Raw genomic sequence first — 16,591 nt, forward strand, 5'->3', positions numbered from 1 at the left:
TGTATTCTCAAGCAAAATCCCCAAGAGCTTTTAAAAAATCCATTTACTCTTGTCCTCTAAATTATGGTTTTGGTGAATAATCTTGTGTTGAGAAAGGAGATGTTGCTTGGGAAAAAACCACAACTAACAACAACAAGACCTATAAGATTCCCTTTGGGCAGAGAAATAATGTAATTTAAGTGTAGCTTGAGGTAGTTCCAGATCTGGTGACCTGAGCAGCAAGCTCCATGCCAGGAGCTGCTGCTCACCAAAGGAGACTAATTATATCAAGTCAACAGAGAAAGCAAAAGGTCAAGGCCAAAGGCTAGAAACTTAGGTTTTGAATCTTACTGAAAACCTTTCAGTAAGTAACTGAACTTCCTGGAGTACACTGAACTTCCTGGTTAATTTTTGATTAATGGGACACTTTCAAAATTGCATCAGGTGAGCTGCAGATCAGACTTCTTCAATTCCTCAGAAGTGACCAAGCTCAAGGCTCATCTCTGCTGTGCCATTACCAGGGCCTCTGGAAAAACTATATGAATTTAGGATTGGATTTTTTCATCTCAATATTGGACCCCTAAACTCTGACCTACGTGCAGCTCAGACAGCAAAGCCCCAAGCAGCTCTCGTAGCCACATCCGTCCAAGCCACAGCCATGGACCAGCTGTGCTGGAGAGGCCACGCTAAGCAGATCTCACTTGCAACCACTTTATTCAGAGCACAACCTCAGAAAAGAAAATGTGGTTTCTCTTTTCTTTAACAACCTAAAAACATCTGTTGTTTTAAAAATTCAGATTTCCTTTGCATCACATGCAGGTTTTGAGCACCTGTCTTAGGAGCAAGGCACTTGTGGTGGAGGGTGAGGTTCTTGTGTGTCAGGAATGGCTCCCTTCAGTCCTCTGCACCAGCTGGCTGACACCACACTGATTTCATGGAAACAGAACCCATTTTCCACTTCTTTCCATGTTTTCAGACCTCCCTCCTACCATGAATCAGTAGATTAATAGTAAAAGGTTCAGAGCGTTCCAGCTTCTGGTAGCAGTGAGGGCACAGTTCTCAATACAAACAAGTATTTGCTGTTAACTGCAGGGAATAATTCATAGGAAGAAAATTTTTTCACAGACTGGAATTTTTAATTTTTTATGATTACTGCACAGTATTTTATAAATCTCATAAATGTGACTGTGATGGCCATGATATAAAGATTAAGTCCATAAAAGTATTTATCCTCCTTAAATAACTGCCTACTATAAATATTATTGACTGTTATCTCCATTTACAACTAAGAACGGATTTCAACATATAACAATATAAAATCATCTTGAAAGTTTTCCATTAAACTAAATGATCCTGGGAGAGACAGCAGGTTCTCTGAAAAAAACAATCCATCATCTGCTTCAGATGATATTATTTCTATTTCCACTCTTGACACCCCTAATGCTATTACTGTTCACTACCATCAGCTGCAAGAACACCACTGCAACAATAAACAAAAGGCTGAAGAGACATATCTTTGATGCCCCATTAACAGCAATATCCTCATTTATAGTCTGTTTTGAGTACATCATTGTTTTTAAACAATAAGTATACCCTTATCTTTAAAAAAAATTTAAACTTGGAGGGTAAAATCCTGTCAATACATAGAGCACTATACAGCTAACAAGACTCAAAATGCAATAGTTGTTGCTGATCTATGATCAAAGTGGAGATTCTCTGTGCAGACTTCATAAAGCTTCTGAGAAGTTTGAAAAGCCTTCCAAAGTTTGAAAACAAACAAATACATGTGAGTAAAAAAAAAATTTCTGCACTGCAGCAGGTGAAATGTTTCATTCAGTGTGCTGACTTTAAGATTGCTGCATCCACTATCAGAGAAGACCAGTGGCAATATTCATAAGAAGCCAGGAGAAATAATTTCCCTGCTCTGTGACCTAAGCACACATCCATCCCTGAGGTCTTCTGCTGAATTAAATAGGCACTGCATGTTTTTAAAGATCTTATTAATTCAATTAAACAGTAGTGAAGATGGCCTCAGAGGAAAGAGAAATCTCTGTTAATTATTGACACAGACACAGGTGTGTACCCTGCCTTCTGTGTGGCAGTGACAAAAATGGCCTCCTTATTAAGAGTGGTGATTTTGGTACAGAGAAACAGCTGAGGAACTCATGACCTCTCAAACCTCCAGTCTGATGCATGTTCTGAACACTGCCTCCAGTCCTGTCAGTCTTGAGTGCCGAGTTTATACATGACTGACTCCTAAATGGTGTAAGATTGTGCTCAGTGTCATTGCTACAAGAAGGCTTCCTAATTTTAAAGCTTTTTTTGTTAAATGTTACAAAAATTCTCGGTAGGGAGCCTCCCTGCAGACACACATCAGATGTGGTTGGTAAAAGTAAAAAATACAATGAAAGCAAAGCAATAAAGTACCAGACTTACAAAAAATTATTGCAGTATTTTTCCTCCCTTTGGAAAGTGTTTTATTTGCGTTCACCTCTCAGAAAGACACCTACATTTCTTTAGCTTGTGGAAAAAATACCCAAAACCACTATACAACCCAACATCCATTGTTAAAGCCAGAGCAGTTAAAAGCTCTTTGAGGGTTTGAGGAGTGAAAGAGTTTATATGGTGTTTGCACATTTTACATAAAACACATTTTTATATAAAACACATGTTCTCCATGTCCCAGCTTCTTAAAAATTAAGATATTTCCCCATGTTCTGTTCTTCCATAGAAGACTTAAAATGATTCATCTGCAATTACACACAAAGAGTACAAACACACTGACCCTCCTTAGGTATGGTGCTATCCAGGACTAACAGATCCAGATGCCTAAGAGGTAATTTAAAAGTTTAACAAATTGCAAGGTAAGATTTCTAAAAGTAACACAAAACAGAAACTGAAAATTATCCAGGACCTTGAAATCAGCCACCACTCAGGACTAGATTAACTTAAAGTCAAACTGTATCAGGAATTCAAACAATTTAGGTTAAAAAAGAAAAAAAAAAAAAAAAAAAGGCAGATAAGAGGCACAGAGCCATCAGCACAGAGGAGTTCCAGAGAGACACCACAAGGATATGAGGATTATAAAAACCCATTTGCACTTCCAGTGAACTCCACTCCTTGTATAGGCAGATGCATTAGTCCTTAAGAGGGAAACCATTAAAAAGTAGGGCAGCAGTTTCATCTGAGGGAAACAAGTTTAAACAATCCTTTTGGGGATGTTTTCATTAAAAGAGGCTGCCCCTTTTTATAGTTCAAGGCAAGACACACATGTCTTTTAAAAGTTTATCTTACTAATTCTGAATACTCTAGCTTTGTCAGTGGTGAGTAATTAAGACATATTAAAATGCAACAAATTGTCCCTATGAGTTAGGAAAAGATTTTCTTTAAGATCCATAAGGTCAAGCTCTGCTTCCAGCAAAGAAAGTACCTTCTGTCTGTCTTTTGAAGCAGAAATGTTTCCTTTCTCATGCTCCTAGGCTTTGAAAGATGAAGCCCCCTGACAGACACATTTCAAGACAAGAGATTTTATCATAGAACCACCACCAGAAATCATTTACCAAATGAAGTAGTAAACTGAAAAATACTAATGGAAAGTGGCAATTTGGCCAGTTTTCTGTACTGTCCTAATCACAAATTCTAGGGGCTGGCTAAAAAATGCCTTCCTTCAGATCTAAGACAAGGATTGTTTCCAATATTCTGCACAAAGCTGTTATATAAACCCACTGATGGAGATATCTTCTTGCATCCCAGAGCCAGCCCACTCACTTATTCCAGACACCCAGGCAGGTAAAGCCTCAGTGAGGAGAGCTCTGGTCAGGGTGATGCAGGAGCATCTTGTACACGGGTACCCCTGAGCCACCTGCAGCCAGCTGGGTCCAAGGGAGCTGTCACACCCCTGCACAGGGATCCCTGGGAAGCAGAAAGGACCCATGGGCAGGTGGGGGGACACCCTCTGCTCTGCTGCTCTGTACTGCCACTGGAGCAGGGGAACCACGCAGCACCAGGCTGCACACCCTGCTGGCACACATGTGCTCAGGGAGAGATCAAGATTCCCCATCCCCATTTCCCCAGGCTGCTTCTGATTTAATGAGGAAAAATAGGATAAAACTCAGGCATTGCCCCAGGAGCTGGAATCAGCAGCAGGTGCCTGTAACTCTTGCATCTGATATCACTGGTTTTCTGCACAAATCCAGCTTAAAATGCTGTACTAGCCTCAACATTTGAGTAGTAACTAGAAAATGCAAAAAAATCTAACTCAGGTTGGGATAATTCATTTCTGCACCACCAGAAGCAGTTTCCTTAATTTTCATTTGAGAAAATTATTTTATTCTGGGTAAGTTTATCTTACCAGCAGGGCTACAACTATGGTTAACTATAACAACATATGATTGCTTTAGCATAGGAATGTATTCACCCTCGATGTCAAGCCATTAGTAGGTTGAACCTGGTTATGGGCATGAGATTTGTTTTTCAAGTTTCTCTAAGCCACAGTCACAATACCCTTCCCTAAGGACAGCTGTAAAGGGATATCACACTGAGATTTCATATCAACAGCAAAAAAAATGCTCAGGTAGATGTCAATCTTCAGTGACAAGCAATTGAAAAGGTAATCCAAGATGACACAACTAATTAATATCAAAGACTAAATACATAAAACATTGCTTGCAGACCAGATTGCAGCAGAGCCACCACAAAGGGATTTCAATCACATGCCTCCCACACTTATCCCACCCCATATCCCCAGGGGGTGGAAGATAACTCCCAAACCAGTATGAAGGGTTTAACTTCCAAGCAGGCTCAATACTAAGCCCATAAGATTCACAAGTTCCAGCATCTTATTTTTTATTATTTCCCCTGAACCAAGCAGGTCCCACTTTCTCTCCATACATCTTACAGGGGCCTTCAGCTCCCACTTGGGCAGGATGGGGAGGCCCCAGGTCAGGGCCATTAGGAGGGAGGGAGAGCTGCAGAATCTACATCTACCACTCAATTTAAATCTGCTCAGCTCATTGCACAAGTATTTCAAAGGGTAAATTAATCCAAGTGTTGTTCACTTTGTGAGCCAAAATTTGAAATAAATATTGGTATTGCTTTCACTACCTTTGATCACTTGTTTTGGAAATAGCATCTCTTTTGATTTGTGAGCTGAAAGCTTACAACTGTTTCTAATATTCCATTTGATGTAAATGATTCAATAGAAAGAGAGTCAAAAATACTCTTTTCAGTTTTAAAGATTGCTTTGAAATGTTTAGTATAGTTGTACTTACTGCACCTTTAAATTCCAGTTAATAAGTAACTAAAATAATACATTATCAGAATTCTTCTTTGAGTGTGGATGAGTTCTCTAGTGTCTGCACTGGGAAATGATGATTATAAATATAATTTTCAACCACAATTATTGTTTTTAGACGTAACCAGCTCCTAATTCTATCACCAAATTCTTTACATCAATAACATTGTAAAAAAGTTCAACTACAGAATTAAATGGAAAGTTTTAATAGCTTATCCATATGAATACTTGATATTCTTGGCTGCAGAAAGGGATAGCATCATAATATTAAAGAAAAACAGGTATAAATCTAGCTGTAAGAGCCATATAAACAAGTTCATCTATGTAAAGAATTCCTATGAGCCTTGCTTTTACTCAAAAACTGTATTTTCTTTACAGACTATTTGCTTTTAAAATAATAGGGTTAAGCTGTTAGTCATTCTAACTATTCATATAGAAATGTTACTTGGAATACTTGTTGTAAACCCTTCAGGGTGACAAATGAAAGATAATAAACCCTTGATCAATATAACTTTTATTTATTCATCCAGAAACAGAGGATATCATAGGCAACAACGCCGCCTAGGAGAACAAGGATTTCACATAAACTGTTTTGGCAGAAACACGCATTTAAATAATCATCCAAATCACCACCTCACTATCTCTATCTTAAAAAAAAAAACAAAAACTAAACAAACAAAAAAGTGGAGAAAAAGAAACATAAGATCTGAACAAACCAACAGCCCAGATTTTTTTTTCATGTCTATGCCAGCCCCATCTGTCCCTGATTATAGAAGTCATAATACTTAGCAGTGACAATGGCACCTTTCATTTGCAAACACATTATAAACATGAACTGACTGCAATTATACCACAATACCTCACCACAGCTAATCAACAGGACTGCCTGGTCTGCCCTTAGCGTGGAGAAGTGCTGATTTCAGCTTGTGCCGCCAGGCCCCTGTGTGACAGTGTCTACACCCTGCAAAGTACTACCCTCAGAAGTGAATTTAGCATAAACTGACTGACCAAGCTACAGCACATCATCAAGCAGGTTTTTCCACTCAGTGCTAATATTTTCTTTTATATTGCAAGAAGAACTGACCAGACGAGGACACAATTTAATGTAAACCATTTGGAGTGAAAGGTGTTATCTTGCCTAGCGAAATCTCCCCCTCACAGTCCAGCTCACAGGCAGAGTCAGTGGCAACCTCATGGTCAGGGGAGATCTGGGACATCCTATCAAAAGGGTCCTCACGATTTTCCTCACAGTCAACCACGTTTGGGATCATGTTAACATAAGCAGTCACTATCTCCTTATGGTAAAGGGTGTCCTGGTTGTAAGAGATAAGCTCATTGCTTATATTAACAGTCTCCACTGCAGTACCAGAGCAAAACTGACCACATCCCAGGAGGTTGGAGAAAACCTTTCTAAAGTCAGCATTGAAGGCATAGATGATGGGGTTAAGAGAAGAGTTAGCCCAACCAAACCAGACAAAGATATTAAAGGTGGTCTCACTGACGCAGGGCAGGCCAGCGTGCGGGTCACTGGGTGGGCTCTCGCAGAAGGGAACCATGCAGTTCAGGATGAAGAATGGCAACCAGCAACAGACAAAGACACCCATGATGACTGAGAGCGTCTTTAACACCTTGGTTTCTTTCCTGATGGAGGACTTGAGGCTTGTGTGATGGTGGCAGTCAATGTGGCTGCTCCGGCAGCTCTGTGCATGCTCGGCTGCCCTCTCCAAGGAAGAGATACGACGAATCTGCACCTGGGCAATGCGGTAGATTCGGGTGTAGGTAACTATCATGATAGCCACCGGGATATAAAAACTGATCAAGGAGGAGGAAATAGCATAAGTCCTGTTGAGGCTGGAGTCACAGCTCTCCGACGGTCCAGTGAGGGTATCATTGTTGCCAGAGGTCCCATCAGAGGGTCCCACTGCTGCTAATGCCACCCATGTGGTACTCATATCTTCTGCCCAGGTGGTGACAGCACCTGCTGCTGCCCAGGCAGTGCCAAATCCATCTCCAATATCAGCAGCTGCAACAACATCCCCACCTTTGTGCCAGTTGAGCTGGACAGGGATGAAGGAGATGAGCACAGACAGTGCCCATGCCACACTGATCATCACCAGAGCCAAGCGCTGGGTCATCTTCCTCTCGTAGCGGAAAGGGCTGGAGATAGCCCAGTACCTGTCCACGCTGATCACGCACAGGTTCAGGATGGAGGCCGTGGAGCACATGATATCAAAGGCCACCCAGACGTTGCAGAAAGCCCCAAAGGGCCAGTACCCGGCTACCTCTGCCACCGCCTTCCAGGGCATGACCAGCAGGGCCACCAGTAGGTCCGAGACAGCCAGGGACACGATGAAGATGTTGGTAACCTTGCTCCGCAGGTGCCGGTAGCGGACGATGGCCGCGCACACGAGCACGTTCCCGAAGAGAGTCCAGAGGATGAGCAGCGCCAGCAGGCTGCCCGCCGCCACCTGCGCTGCGCCGGGGGAACCCGCCGTGCCCCGCGCCTCGCTGGGGGGCCCCGTCGCCGGGGGCAGTGGGCTCCGGCCACCCCGCAGCATCGCTGGCGGCTCCCGCCGGCGGCGGGGCGGCTCTGGCCGAGATGCGCCGAGCAGCCAGCGCCGCCCCGCCGCCCGGCCCCATGGGGCCGCTGCCCCCCCGCCCCACCGCCACCCCCGCCGGATGGCCCCGCTCGGCCGCTCAGCGCGCACCGGGCTCCGCGCCTCGCCACTACCGTGGGGCCAGCCCTGCCAGGGTCCCTCTCCCGCGCTCCGGGGACCCCGCCTGGGGTCCCCGCCCCGCGGCTCAGTGCAAGTACCTCTGCTCGGGATCCCCGCCCCGCGGCTCAGTGCAAGTACCTCTGCTCAGGATCCCCGCCCCGCGACTCAGTGCGGATCCCTCTGCTCGAGGTCTCCGCCCCGCGACTCTTTCCAGGTGTTCCAGCTCCGCGGTTCAGCGCGTCCCACTGCTCGGGTCTCTGTCCCGGGACCCGGTTTGGGTACCCGCCTCGCTTCCTTTCGCTTGCGCTCCCCGCTCCGCAGCTCAGCGCGCTCCTCTCTTGCCAGGCTCCCCGCTCCGCGGTTCAGCACGTACCCTGCCCGTGGCACACACGGCTTCGCGCCCGCTCCTTCTGGGCTCGCTCTGCGCCCCCGTGATTCCAGGTGGCTCCTACCCGGGCTGGCGGCTCCGCTCGCCACTTGCCCGCCCGAGCTCCCAGCGCGGCGGAGCGGCGCTCCCGCCGGTGCTGCCCGCCCGATCCCCGCTGCCCGGGCCGGCCCGCCCGCCCCCGCCGCCCTGTGAGCATGCTCCGCCGCCAGGGACGCCCCGTCCGGGCCGGTGGGCACCGCGGCTGGCAGGGGACGGGACGGAACGGAGCGGAAAGGCGCAGCGGGGCCAGCCGCCCTCCCCGCTCCTTCCCTCCCTCCGAGACCGAGTCACCCTCGCCATTGCTCGGCGCCGTCACCGGCTCTGTGCGGCGGCTTTGCGCAGCACAAGAGAACAGCGCGGTCCCGCCGCGGGGAGCGGGGAAATGACCCCCAGCATCCCTGGAGCAAGAGGGGCTGTCCAGGACGGGCACGGACACAGCTCGGCCGGTCCCTCGCTGGGAGCGAACGGGGCTGAAAGGTGCGGTGTGGAAAGTGGGACGGGCTGGGTGTCTTCCACAGGGATGGAAATAGAGTGTGCCTCCATACTTGTTCCAGTGGCTTCTGCGGGATGGCTGAGATGTATTACAGGCAGAAAGCCCGGCAAGAGAAAATCCGATTCTCTCTCTTTCCAGCTCTATGGGATGAATCACTCCTCTCGGTAGGGCTCCAGCACAACTAGAAACAGACTATGGCCGTGAGCATCACAGGTGTTAATGCTCTTGGACTCCCCGTGTGCTAATGTCATGCTTGAGTTTCTTCAGAGAACATGTCTTAGTTATTTTTATTGGAAATACAATTGTTGTAGTTCCTCTAAAAGTTAATTTCTTTTCCAAACGGTTGTCAGAGATCAAGCCCATTCTTGACTCAGCAGCCTGGGTTTTGGCACTGAAAGGGCTGAAGCACTGACACTCTCCAGGGGCCTTCCAGCTGCTTCTCTAGACAGATCGGAAAGGACAAGAATCACTGCACCTTGCTGGATCTGCAGTGACATGAAGGAAGATTAAGTGCTAGAGTTACTAAATACAGACGGGGAAAAAAAACAATAAATCTAATTCTGAAACCTTTTAGGTAATTTTATAAAATTGTCACAAGAAAACTGAAGCTTCACTTTAGCTCTCGCTTAAGAAATTGGCGCTACTTTTCCACATTTAAGCAGAGTTATATTTAATATTGGAGGAAGAATTTAGCTTTTGTCACCACTGAATTCTAAACAGTGTGACTAAAGCTCTGATGCTGAGGCAATGTGTTGCTTGCACAAACTCTGCTTTCCTAAGCAATGCCTCCTACAATTTCTCTAAACGAAGAAGCAGATTGCACAAGTATTTGTGCACATGCCTGTTGGAGGTGCTTGTCATGGAGATATTTTGTAATGTAGTTAATGGGGACATTTTATTCCAAAAAGCAATGATCCAATTTGCTTGTTTAGCTTATATTCATTGCTTCAGCAATGTAGAGGTGCATGCATTTGCTTGTAATGTGGTATCTGTACATTGACATGTGTGTTTACACATATGCTGCCAGTATGCATGGACTATTGAAATAAACACACGTGTAGGTATCTGTCTAAATAGCAAAAGCAGCCCAATAAAACATAGCCTGCTCACAACTCAGCAGCCCCTTGCCCACACTGGTAGCTTGGTACAAATCAGAGGTGCAGGTGTGTGTTATCTCCTTCCAGCTCTGCCGGCTGTGCTGGAGTCAGGCACAGAGGAGGTGCAAGCAGATGGGAAAGATGCCTTAACTCATTGAAACAAAAATTATAAGACTTCATTTGTCAGATGTCTAAAGAATGAAGTTTCGCTATGCTTTGTTCCTCACTGCCTGCAATAGGTGGACCCAAAGTGGAGGACCTTCCAAAGTACCCCATTTATTGGCCAAGAGTTGTATTTGGCTGTCTGAATCCTGCAACTCAGAATTTAGAGGATGCAATATCCTTTCCCACCTATTTAATCTTTAGCAATCACTCTTGGTTTCCAGCTGGGGTGAACTGATGTTGTTCCCCAAAGCTCCCTGTTGATAAAGATCCAGCTTTGAGCTGGGGGAAGATTTGTCACCCAGCTGTCAATGGGTGCATCAGTGACAGGGTCTCCAATGCTGATGCAACATTTCATGCATGCATGTTCACAACTTTCTTTCAAGGCAAAGGAATGCATTAAGAGATCAAGAATATTTTCAATGGTAGTAGAAAGAAATCCTAGTTTGTGATGGGGTGGCATGTGAGACTAAAACCCCCATGCTGACAGACTCAGTGAGTTGGGAAGAAGTGGAGCAGGAAGGAGCAACAGGACAACTGCTTTGTGCTTTTACTGGATCATTCATAATAGCATCAGGTCAGAGAAACAATCATTTAATGGGGACATTTATGGAGCGTTATAACATTCCATCCATTGCCATCAAAATTTTTTGAGCCTGAGATAAAAACCTTTTGCATTTATAGGTTATTAGCATCCTTTTTTAACTTTCTGTAGGCAGTTTGCATTTAAATCTCATTTTAAGAATAGTCCATTAAACCCACAGCTGTCACTTGCTGAGAGATCTGGGGTGGGGATTTTTTTTTCATCCTGAAATCATCTTTTTAATATCTTTTGTGCTTTTCCTTCAGAGCTTTGCCTCATTTTTTTCTTTTTTTTTTTTATTCACCTGTTAAAATTGCAGTTCTCTCTCACAGCTGGCAGATTGTAAGTAATGGAATTTAACTGCTATTGCAATGGTTCTGAGCAAAAAAAAAAAAAAAATTCTTTTCAGTTCCTGATTTTAGAAATGTATGTTTTACTAGCTCTTTCCCTTCATTGCCACATTTTCTATTTCCACTTCAAAATACAAATACCTGTTGTTTTGCCTAATAATATTTGTTTAAAAATCATCAATGTGGAAAAATTCACACATTCTCTCATTTGAGAGACACTTGGTGTAAAGAGATAGGAAAATAATTAATGCTGAAAGGAAATTAAAGTACAGAGACACAGGTGTACTGCTGAGGTTTAGGCTGTAAAAGCAACCCATCGTAAACCTCCCATTACTGCTAGGCTCTAAAACAGAGCAGAGGTAGTGATAGAGGCTTAAGTGTAGAAGGATGCTCAAGTGGAGCTGTATTTAGGAGCATGGCTGAACCCATGCTTAAGGTCAGTCCCTTTTACTCCCTGACACTGACAGTCCTTATTGCACAGGTGCAGGTGTATATATAGCCATGTGAGAGGACTGAGGAAGGAAAGGAGGGGGATAACTGATATCATCACTTTACGGTGATGATACCAGTTTAAACAAAAATAAATATGAGCAATTGGAAAATGATCAGAAGTGCATTACAGGAATTATGCCTGGGAAACTTCCTCAGCTGAGCAGAGGGCAACAGGAGGGTTAGAACAAGCTGATGATACCTGACAAGGGGAAAACTTTTCTATAACAGATGACTTAATATTTTAGGTAAAATCAGAAAAATTTCAGAGGCTAAAAGCTGAATCTGTGAGAAATCAGGGCAGAGGTAGGGTACACATTTTTAACAGTAAGGATGTTTAATGGCTGAAGCAATTGGGTTTGGATTGTAATAGATTTGCCATCATTTGCAATCTGAACGCCAAGGCTGAATGCATTTCTCAGAGGCTGTGCCTCAGCTCATCCCGCAGCTCTGTCTTCATCCCAAGGGTACCAAACAGTACTCTGTAGCCCATGTTGTGGGAAAAGTAATTTTGGATGGCTATAGTTACCCCTCTGGCCTTAAATCCTATTTCGGTTTCTGTGGACGTGACTGGCAATATGTAACAGGATCTGTACTGAGTGTGACATGGTTCCTACATCAGCCATGGATCACTCAGGGAAATCATGTAAACCTATGGTAAAAGATAAAAGATGGATGCAAGCCAAGGCCAAGATCAAAGGGAACAGCATTTTTGTAAATATGATTCCTACTGTATTGCCTTTGTTAATTTTGGTGCTTTTGTCTTATAAAATATTATCTTTTCTTTTTAGATATTTATAATCATGTCTTGAAAATAGTATCATTTTTTCCTAATAAAGCAAGAGTTCACATGATTGAAAACTGCTAAAGATCAGTCTCATTTGAAAGAAGATAGATAAAAAGAGGAAACCCCCTGTTTTTTACAATTTGGGAATTTTATTTGTATTCTCTGTGTGTGCATGGCCATATCACAAGGGAAGAACTGTCCTGAGAAAATAATCAAGATGAAAAAGGTGATTTTAAATTTTCTAATGCTGAACACTTCAAGATTTTTATCTTTTGCCAACTATACTATCAAACTGCAAATAAAAATCAGGTGGTCTTAGTTCCCCAAGAAGCTGCTGTAATTCTGTATCTGGCTGCAATAGTGTAACAATTTGCCCCGTGGAGTAATTTGAAAACAAATTTCTTTCAGTGTTCTGATTTCTATGTTTCTCTAACCTACCATACATTAGGAGGATCTATGAATTTTATATTGAAGGTGTAAAATATAGTCTTTTTTAGTTAAATAATTTTTATTGGAACTTTTACCAACAGCATCATTTATCTTAGGATTTTACCCTGTCCATTAACATAGTATGAGATTATCTTTCACAAAATGGGTAGGAAAACCAAAACCCTCATGGAACCAAACAGTAATTTCAGCAATGAAATCAGACACTATTGTGAGGACTGTTAAGTCTGATAGAAAAGATGGGGCTCAGAAAACAGAAGTCAGCAGCTGGGTGTCTGTCTCTCAAGGAACACAGATGATGTCTCATAGGGTCAGACAGTGACTCATCCTTGGGCTCCCCTCCTCCCAGAAGGCAGCTGCTGCATGGAAGAGAATGGGGTTGGGAAGGAGGACACCCAAACCTCATCTGTTTCACTGGCACTGTGGGACAGCTGTATCCTTGCAAAAGAGCCTGTTGCAAATGCTACACAGAAAACTGCAGAGCCAGCTAATTTTACAAGTGTGTCAACAGTTAGAGCTGATAGGGTTTTTAATCTGTACATTTTAGAGTTGTGTAAGACCAGCATTAGATTTTGTATTTCAGGGTTTTTTTTGGAGAAAGGATTCCAGCTTCAAATTTTTAAACATTAGTGGTAAGGATGAGCAACTTTATTACTTTGAGATAAACAGCAATAAACTGCACCTTTTACTTATTTCTGCCTTTCCCCCCCCTTAAGCAGTACTTGAAATCACGTGCTCATTTGGAATCCTTCTGGTTTCTTCTCCAACACACATCATGAGGGTCAAAGGAGTTTCAAGTGCAGAGAGTGTCAAGCACCCCTGTAATGCCTTTAGGACCTCCCCATTCTCCTGGCTGGTGCACTGCAAATCAAAGGAGGGACCATAGAGGTTGAAAAGCATATGCTCAAATAAATCAAGGCAAACACCCCAAATTCAGCACAAGGTGAATGTATTGCTGCAGTGGAGCAAAGTTTGACAGTGCAGGCACAGTCAGCTCCTCTTGATATAGTAAAGTTGGGTTCTTGACTCTTATTGGATTGGAAAGGTTTTCCAAAATGGAGAACAAAGAAAATAAAATTAATGCTTTAGAGAGAAGACATTCTGATGCTTGGAAAGGACTCGAGAACACTTTCAAAAGTCTATTTGGCTAGTGATACATCTTTTAAAATTATTTCTTGGTAACTAAACTATTAGATTCAAGCAGGCAGTGGTGGAAAACCCTACCTGAGGAGCACTGCAGCCATGCCTCTCATACCTGGGAGAGGAGCAGCAGGAGGCACAAGGAAGGTGATTCATGAAACCAGTCACCATTAAGACATTGTTACAAAGCTATTGCTTGCTGCATTGTTGCTGCTGGTTGCTACCTTCCTACAGAAGTCATTGCCTGCTAGGAGTGAAATTACTAAATTCAGAAAATTATGGACTCAGGTTGGAACCAGACATAAAGTGTGGACTTAGCCTGAGGTATATTCTATCTGTTCATTCTTAAAAGCATTCTAATCTTCAGATAAGCCTGGAAAATCTTTGATAGCACAAAAAATTAGAATAAAGAAGTTATGTTATCATTTAAAATCCTTGCCAGCCACTCACTCCCTCCCCCAGAGTGGGATGGAGAAGAGAATCAGAACAGCAAAGGTACGAAAATCTGTGGGTTGAGAAAAAGACAATTTAACAGGTAATAATGCAAAAGGCATGTGAGCAAGCAAAGTGAAACCAGGAATTAATTCACCACTTCCCATGGGCAGACAGGTGTTCAGCCATTCCCAGGAAAGTAGGGATCCATCACATAACAGAGACTTGGGAAGACAAATGCCACCACTCAAAATGTGTGTCCCCTCCCCCACTGCTTCCCTCTTCTTCCCTCAGATTTATGCTCAGCACAAAGCCATAGGGTGTGGGATATGGTGTGGGATATCCCTGGGGTCAGCTGGGGTCAGCTGTCCTGGCTGTGTCCCCTCTCAGCTCCTTGTGCACCCCCAGCCCCCTCACTGGTGAGGGGGATGATGCACAGGAAAGGCCTTGGCTCTGTGGAAGTGCTGCTCTGCAATAGCTAAAATATCCCTGAGCTACCAGCTCTGTTTCCAGCACAAACCCCAAACACAGCCCCACACTTGCTGCTCTGAAGGAAATTAACTCTATTCCAGCCAAAACCAGCACATGTGGAGCTGTTCCTCACTCGAATTAAAATGCTGATATAGTTCACCATAGAATTAATGATTCTATGTGTGGTTTTCACAATATGGCTTTTAATTCCAGGTGTATTGCAGTGACATTCAAGCAAAGATTTATTGGAAACTAAACATAAGACACCCACTGCTTTGTTACAAATGAAGTAAAGAGATAGCAGCTGATTTGCCTGCAACTCCTGTTCTTTCAAAAATTTCTACCTACTGCATCCATCCTTATTTGCACTTAGGCATAAATTGTGATCCATTTACTTCTGGCAAGAAAATAAAAAATAGGTTGGTAAAGATTTTACCAAAGGTCATGTTTTAAAGATGAAATTCAGTTCTCTTTTAGGTGAAGAACAGTAATAGTGGAAGGCAGGAGGATGCCATATAGAACTATAAGTTTTGCTTTAAATGACAGCCAAATTAACATTATGGGACATGACACACCTCCTAATTAAAGAAACAAAACTGAAAACCAACCAACTAAAAACAAAACAAAAAAAATATACTCCAACCACTGACTACTAGCATTAAAGTATCATCAACTTCAAGATGAAATTGATCATTTAGATACTAATAGAGCCAAACCTCTTATTGAAAGTTCTCCTTAACAATTGCAGCTGCTTCAATTCTGTTTAAATCCAGATCTCATTTTATTCATGCATGCATAGAATGAGGCCAAATGCTTGGGGACAAGGGTTCCTAGGGAATAAGTGATCCAATGAGCCATCTGTACACACATCATGTCTAATCAGGGTGAGGTGGGGAAAATAAAAATTATTAGATTATTAAAGTCTTGATGTTTGGGAACCTTTTTTATCTCATGGATTTCTGGTGAAGATGAATGAATTCTTTAAGCTAGTGATAAGAATGCCCTTACATTACTTGGGTAATTTCCTTCTCTGCTGTTCTCTGGAGCCATCTATTTCTCTGCTCTTATATAGTCCACTCAAAGTCTATGGAACTCAAGTGGACAATACAACACACAAATATTTCCAAAATTATCAAAATGGACATTATGTTTTACATGATGTAAAGAGGAAATCCAAAGTATTGAGAAACACTAGCAAAAGAAATAAACTTCTTTTAGAAGGCCTCAACCACGAGTCTTCCATTTTCTTCTATCTCAGTGTCATTGACACAAAAAAACCACTTGGAAAATCTGTGGTCATACAAAAATCTGGTGATTCTTCAGGTAAATTGAGGATTGTAGTGCTCTTTTTGCAACTTAGCAGCTTTTAATTCTGCACACATATGAGTTTAAATGTAACCAAAGCATGCATTATTTAATAGATAAAATTATTCAATTAAGAAAGGGAAGGAATGGAAGAGCCTAACAGAAGAATAACTTTCTGGTTAAGATTATGAAGCAAAAATTCAGAATCCTTTGGATATCAAGTGCATTTCACTAAAGAAATTCCCTTTTCAAAAGGTCTCTTTTAAATTAATATTAAATTTGAGCACCTCAGGAGAATATCAATGAGCAGCTGTTAGACCTCTCTCCTGGGTAAGCAGGCTCTCGTGCCTCCTGTCACATCAAGCAGATAGGTAGGCAGAAATAGGGTTGTTTTGTGCTATTTATTATCTTTTCAAACC

At 43.0% G+C, this 16,591-nt stretch overlaps 1 protein-coding gene across 1 annotated transcript; it reads right to left on the bottom strand.

Annotated features, from left to right (window-relative positions):
- Positions 1 to 5,770: 5,770 nt before the first annotated feature.
- DRD5 (dopamine receptor D5) lies at positions 5,771 to 7,830 on the bottom strand. Its single transcript, XM_059845173.1, has one exon. It carries the CDS (start codon positions 7,828 to 7,830, stop codon positions 6,373 to 6,375), a length of 1,458 nt encoding a protein of 485 aa, XP_059701156.1. The 3' UTR covers positions 5,771 to 6,372.
- Positions 7,831 to 16,591: the final 8,761 nt, after the last annotated feature.

This window comes from Haemorhous mexicanus, chromosome 4, assembly GCF_027477595.1.
Source record: "Haemorhous mexicanus isolate bHaeMex1 chromosome 4, bHaeMex1.pri, whole genome shotgun sequence".
Classification (NCBI taxonomy): Eukaryota; Metazoa; Chordata; class Aves; order Passeriformes; family Fringillidae; genus Haemorhous; species Haemorhous mexicanus.

Bases quoted from the DNA above. Each gene is read 5' to 3' on its own strand.
- DRD5 (XM_059845173.1), bottom strand. From the start codon at position 7,830: ATGCTGCGGGGTGGCCGGAGCCCACTGCCCCCGGCGACGGGGCCCCCC.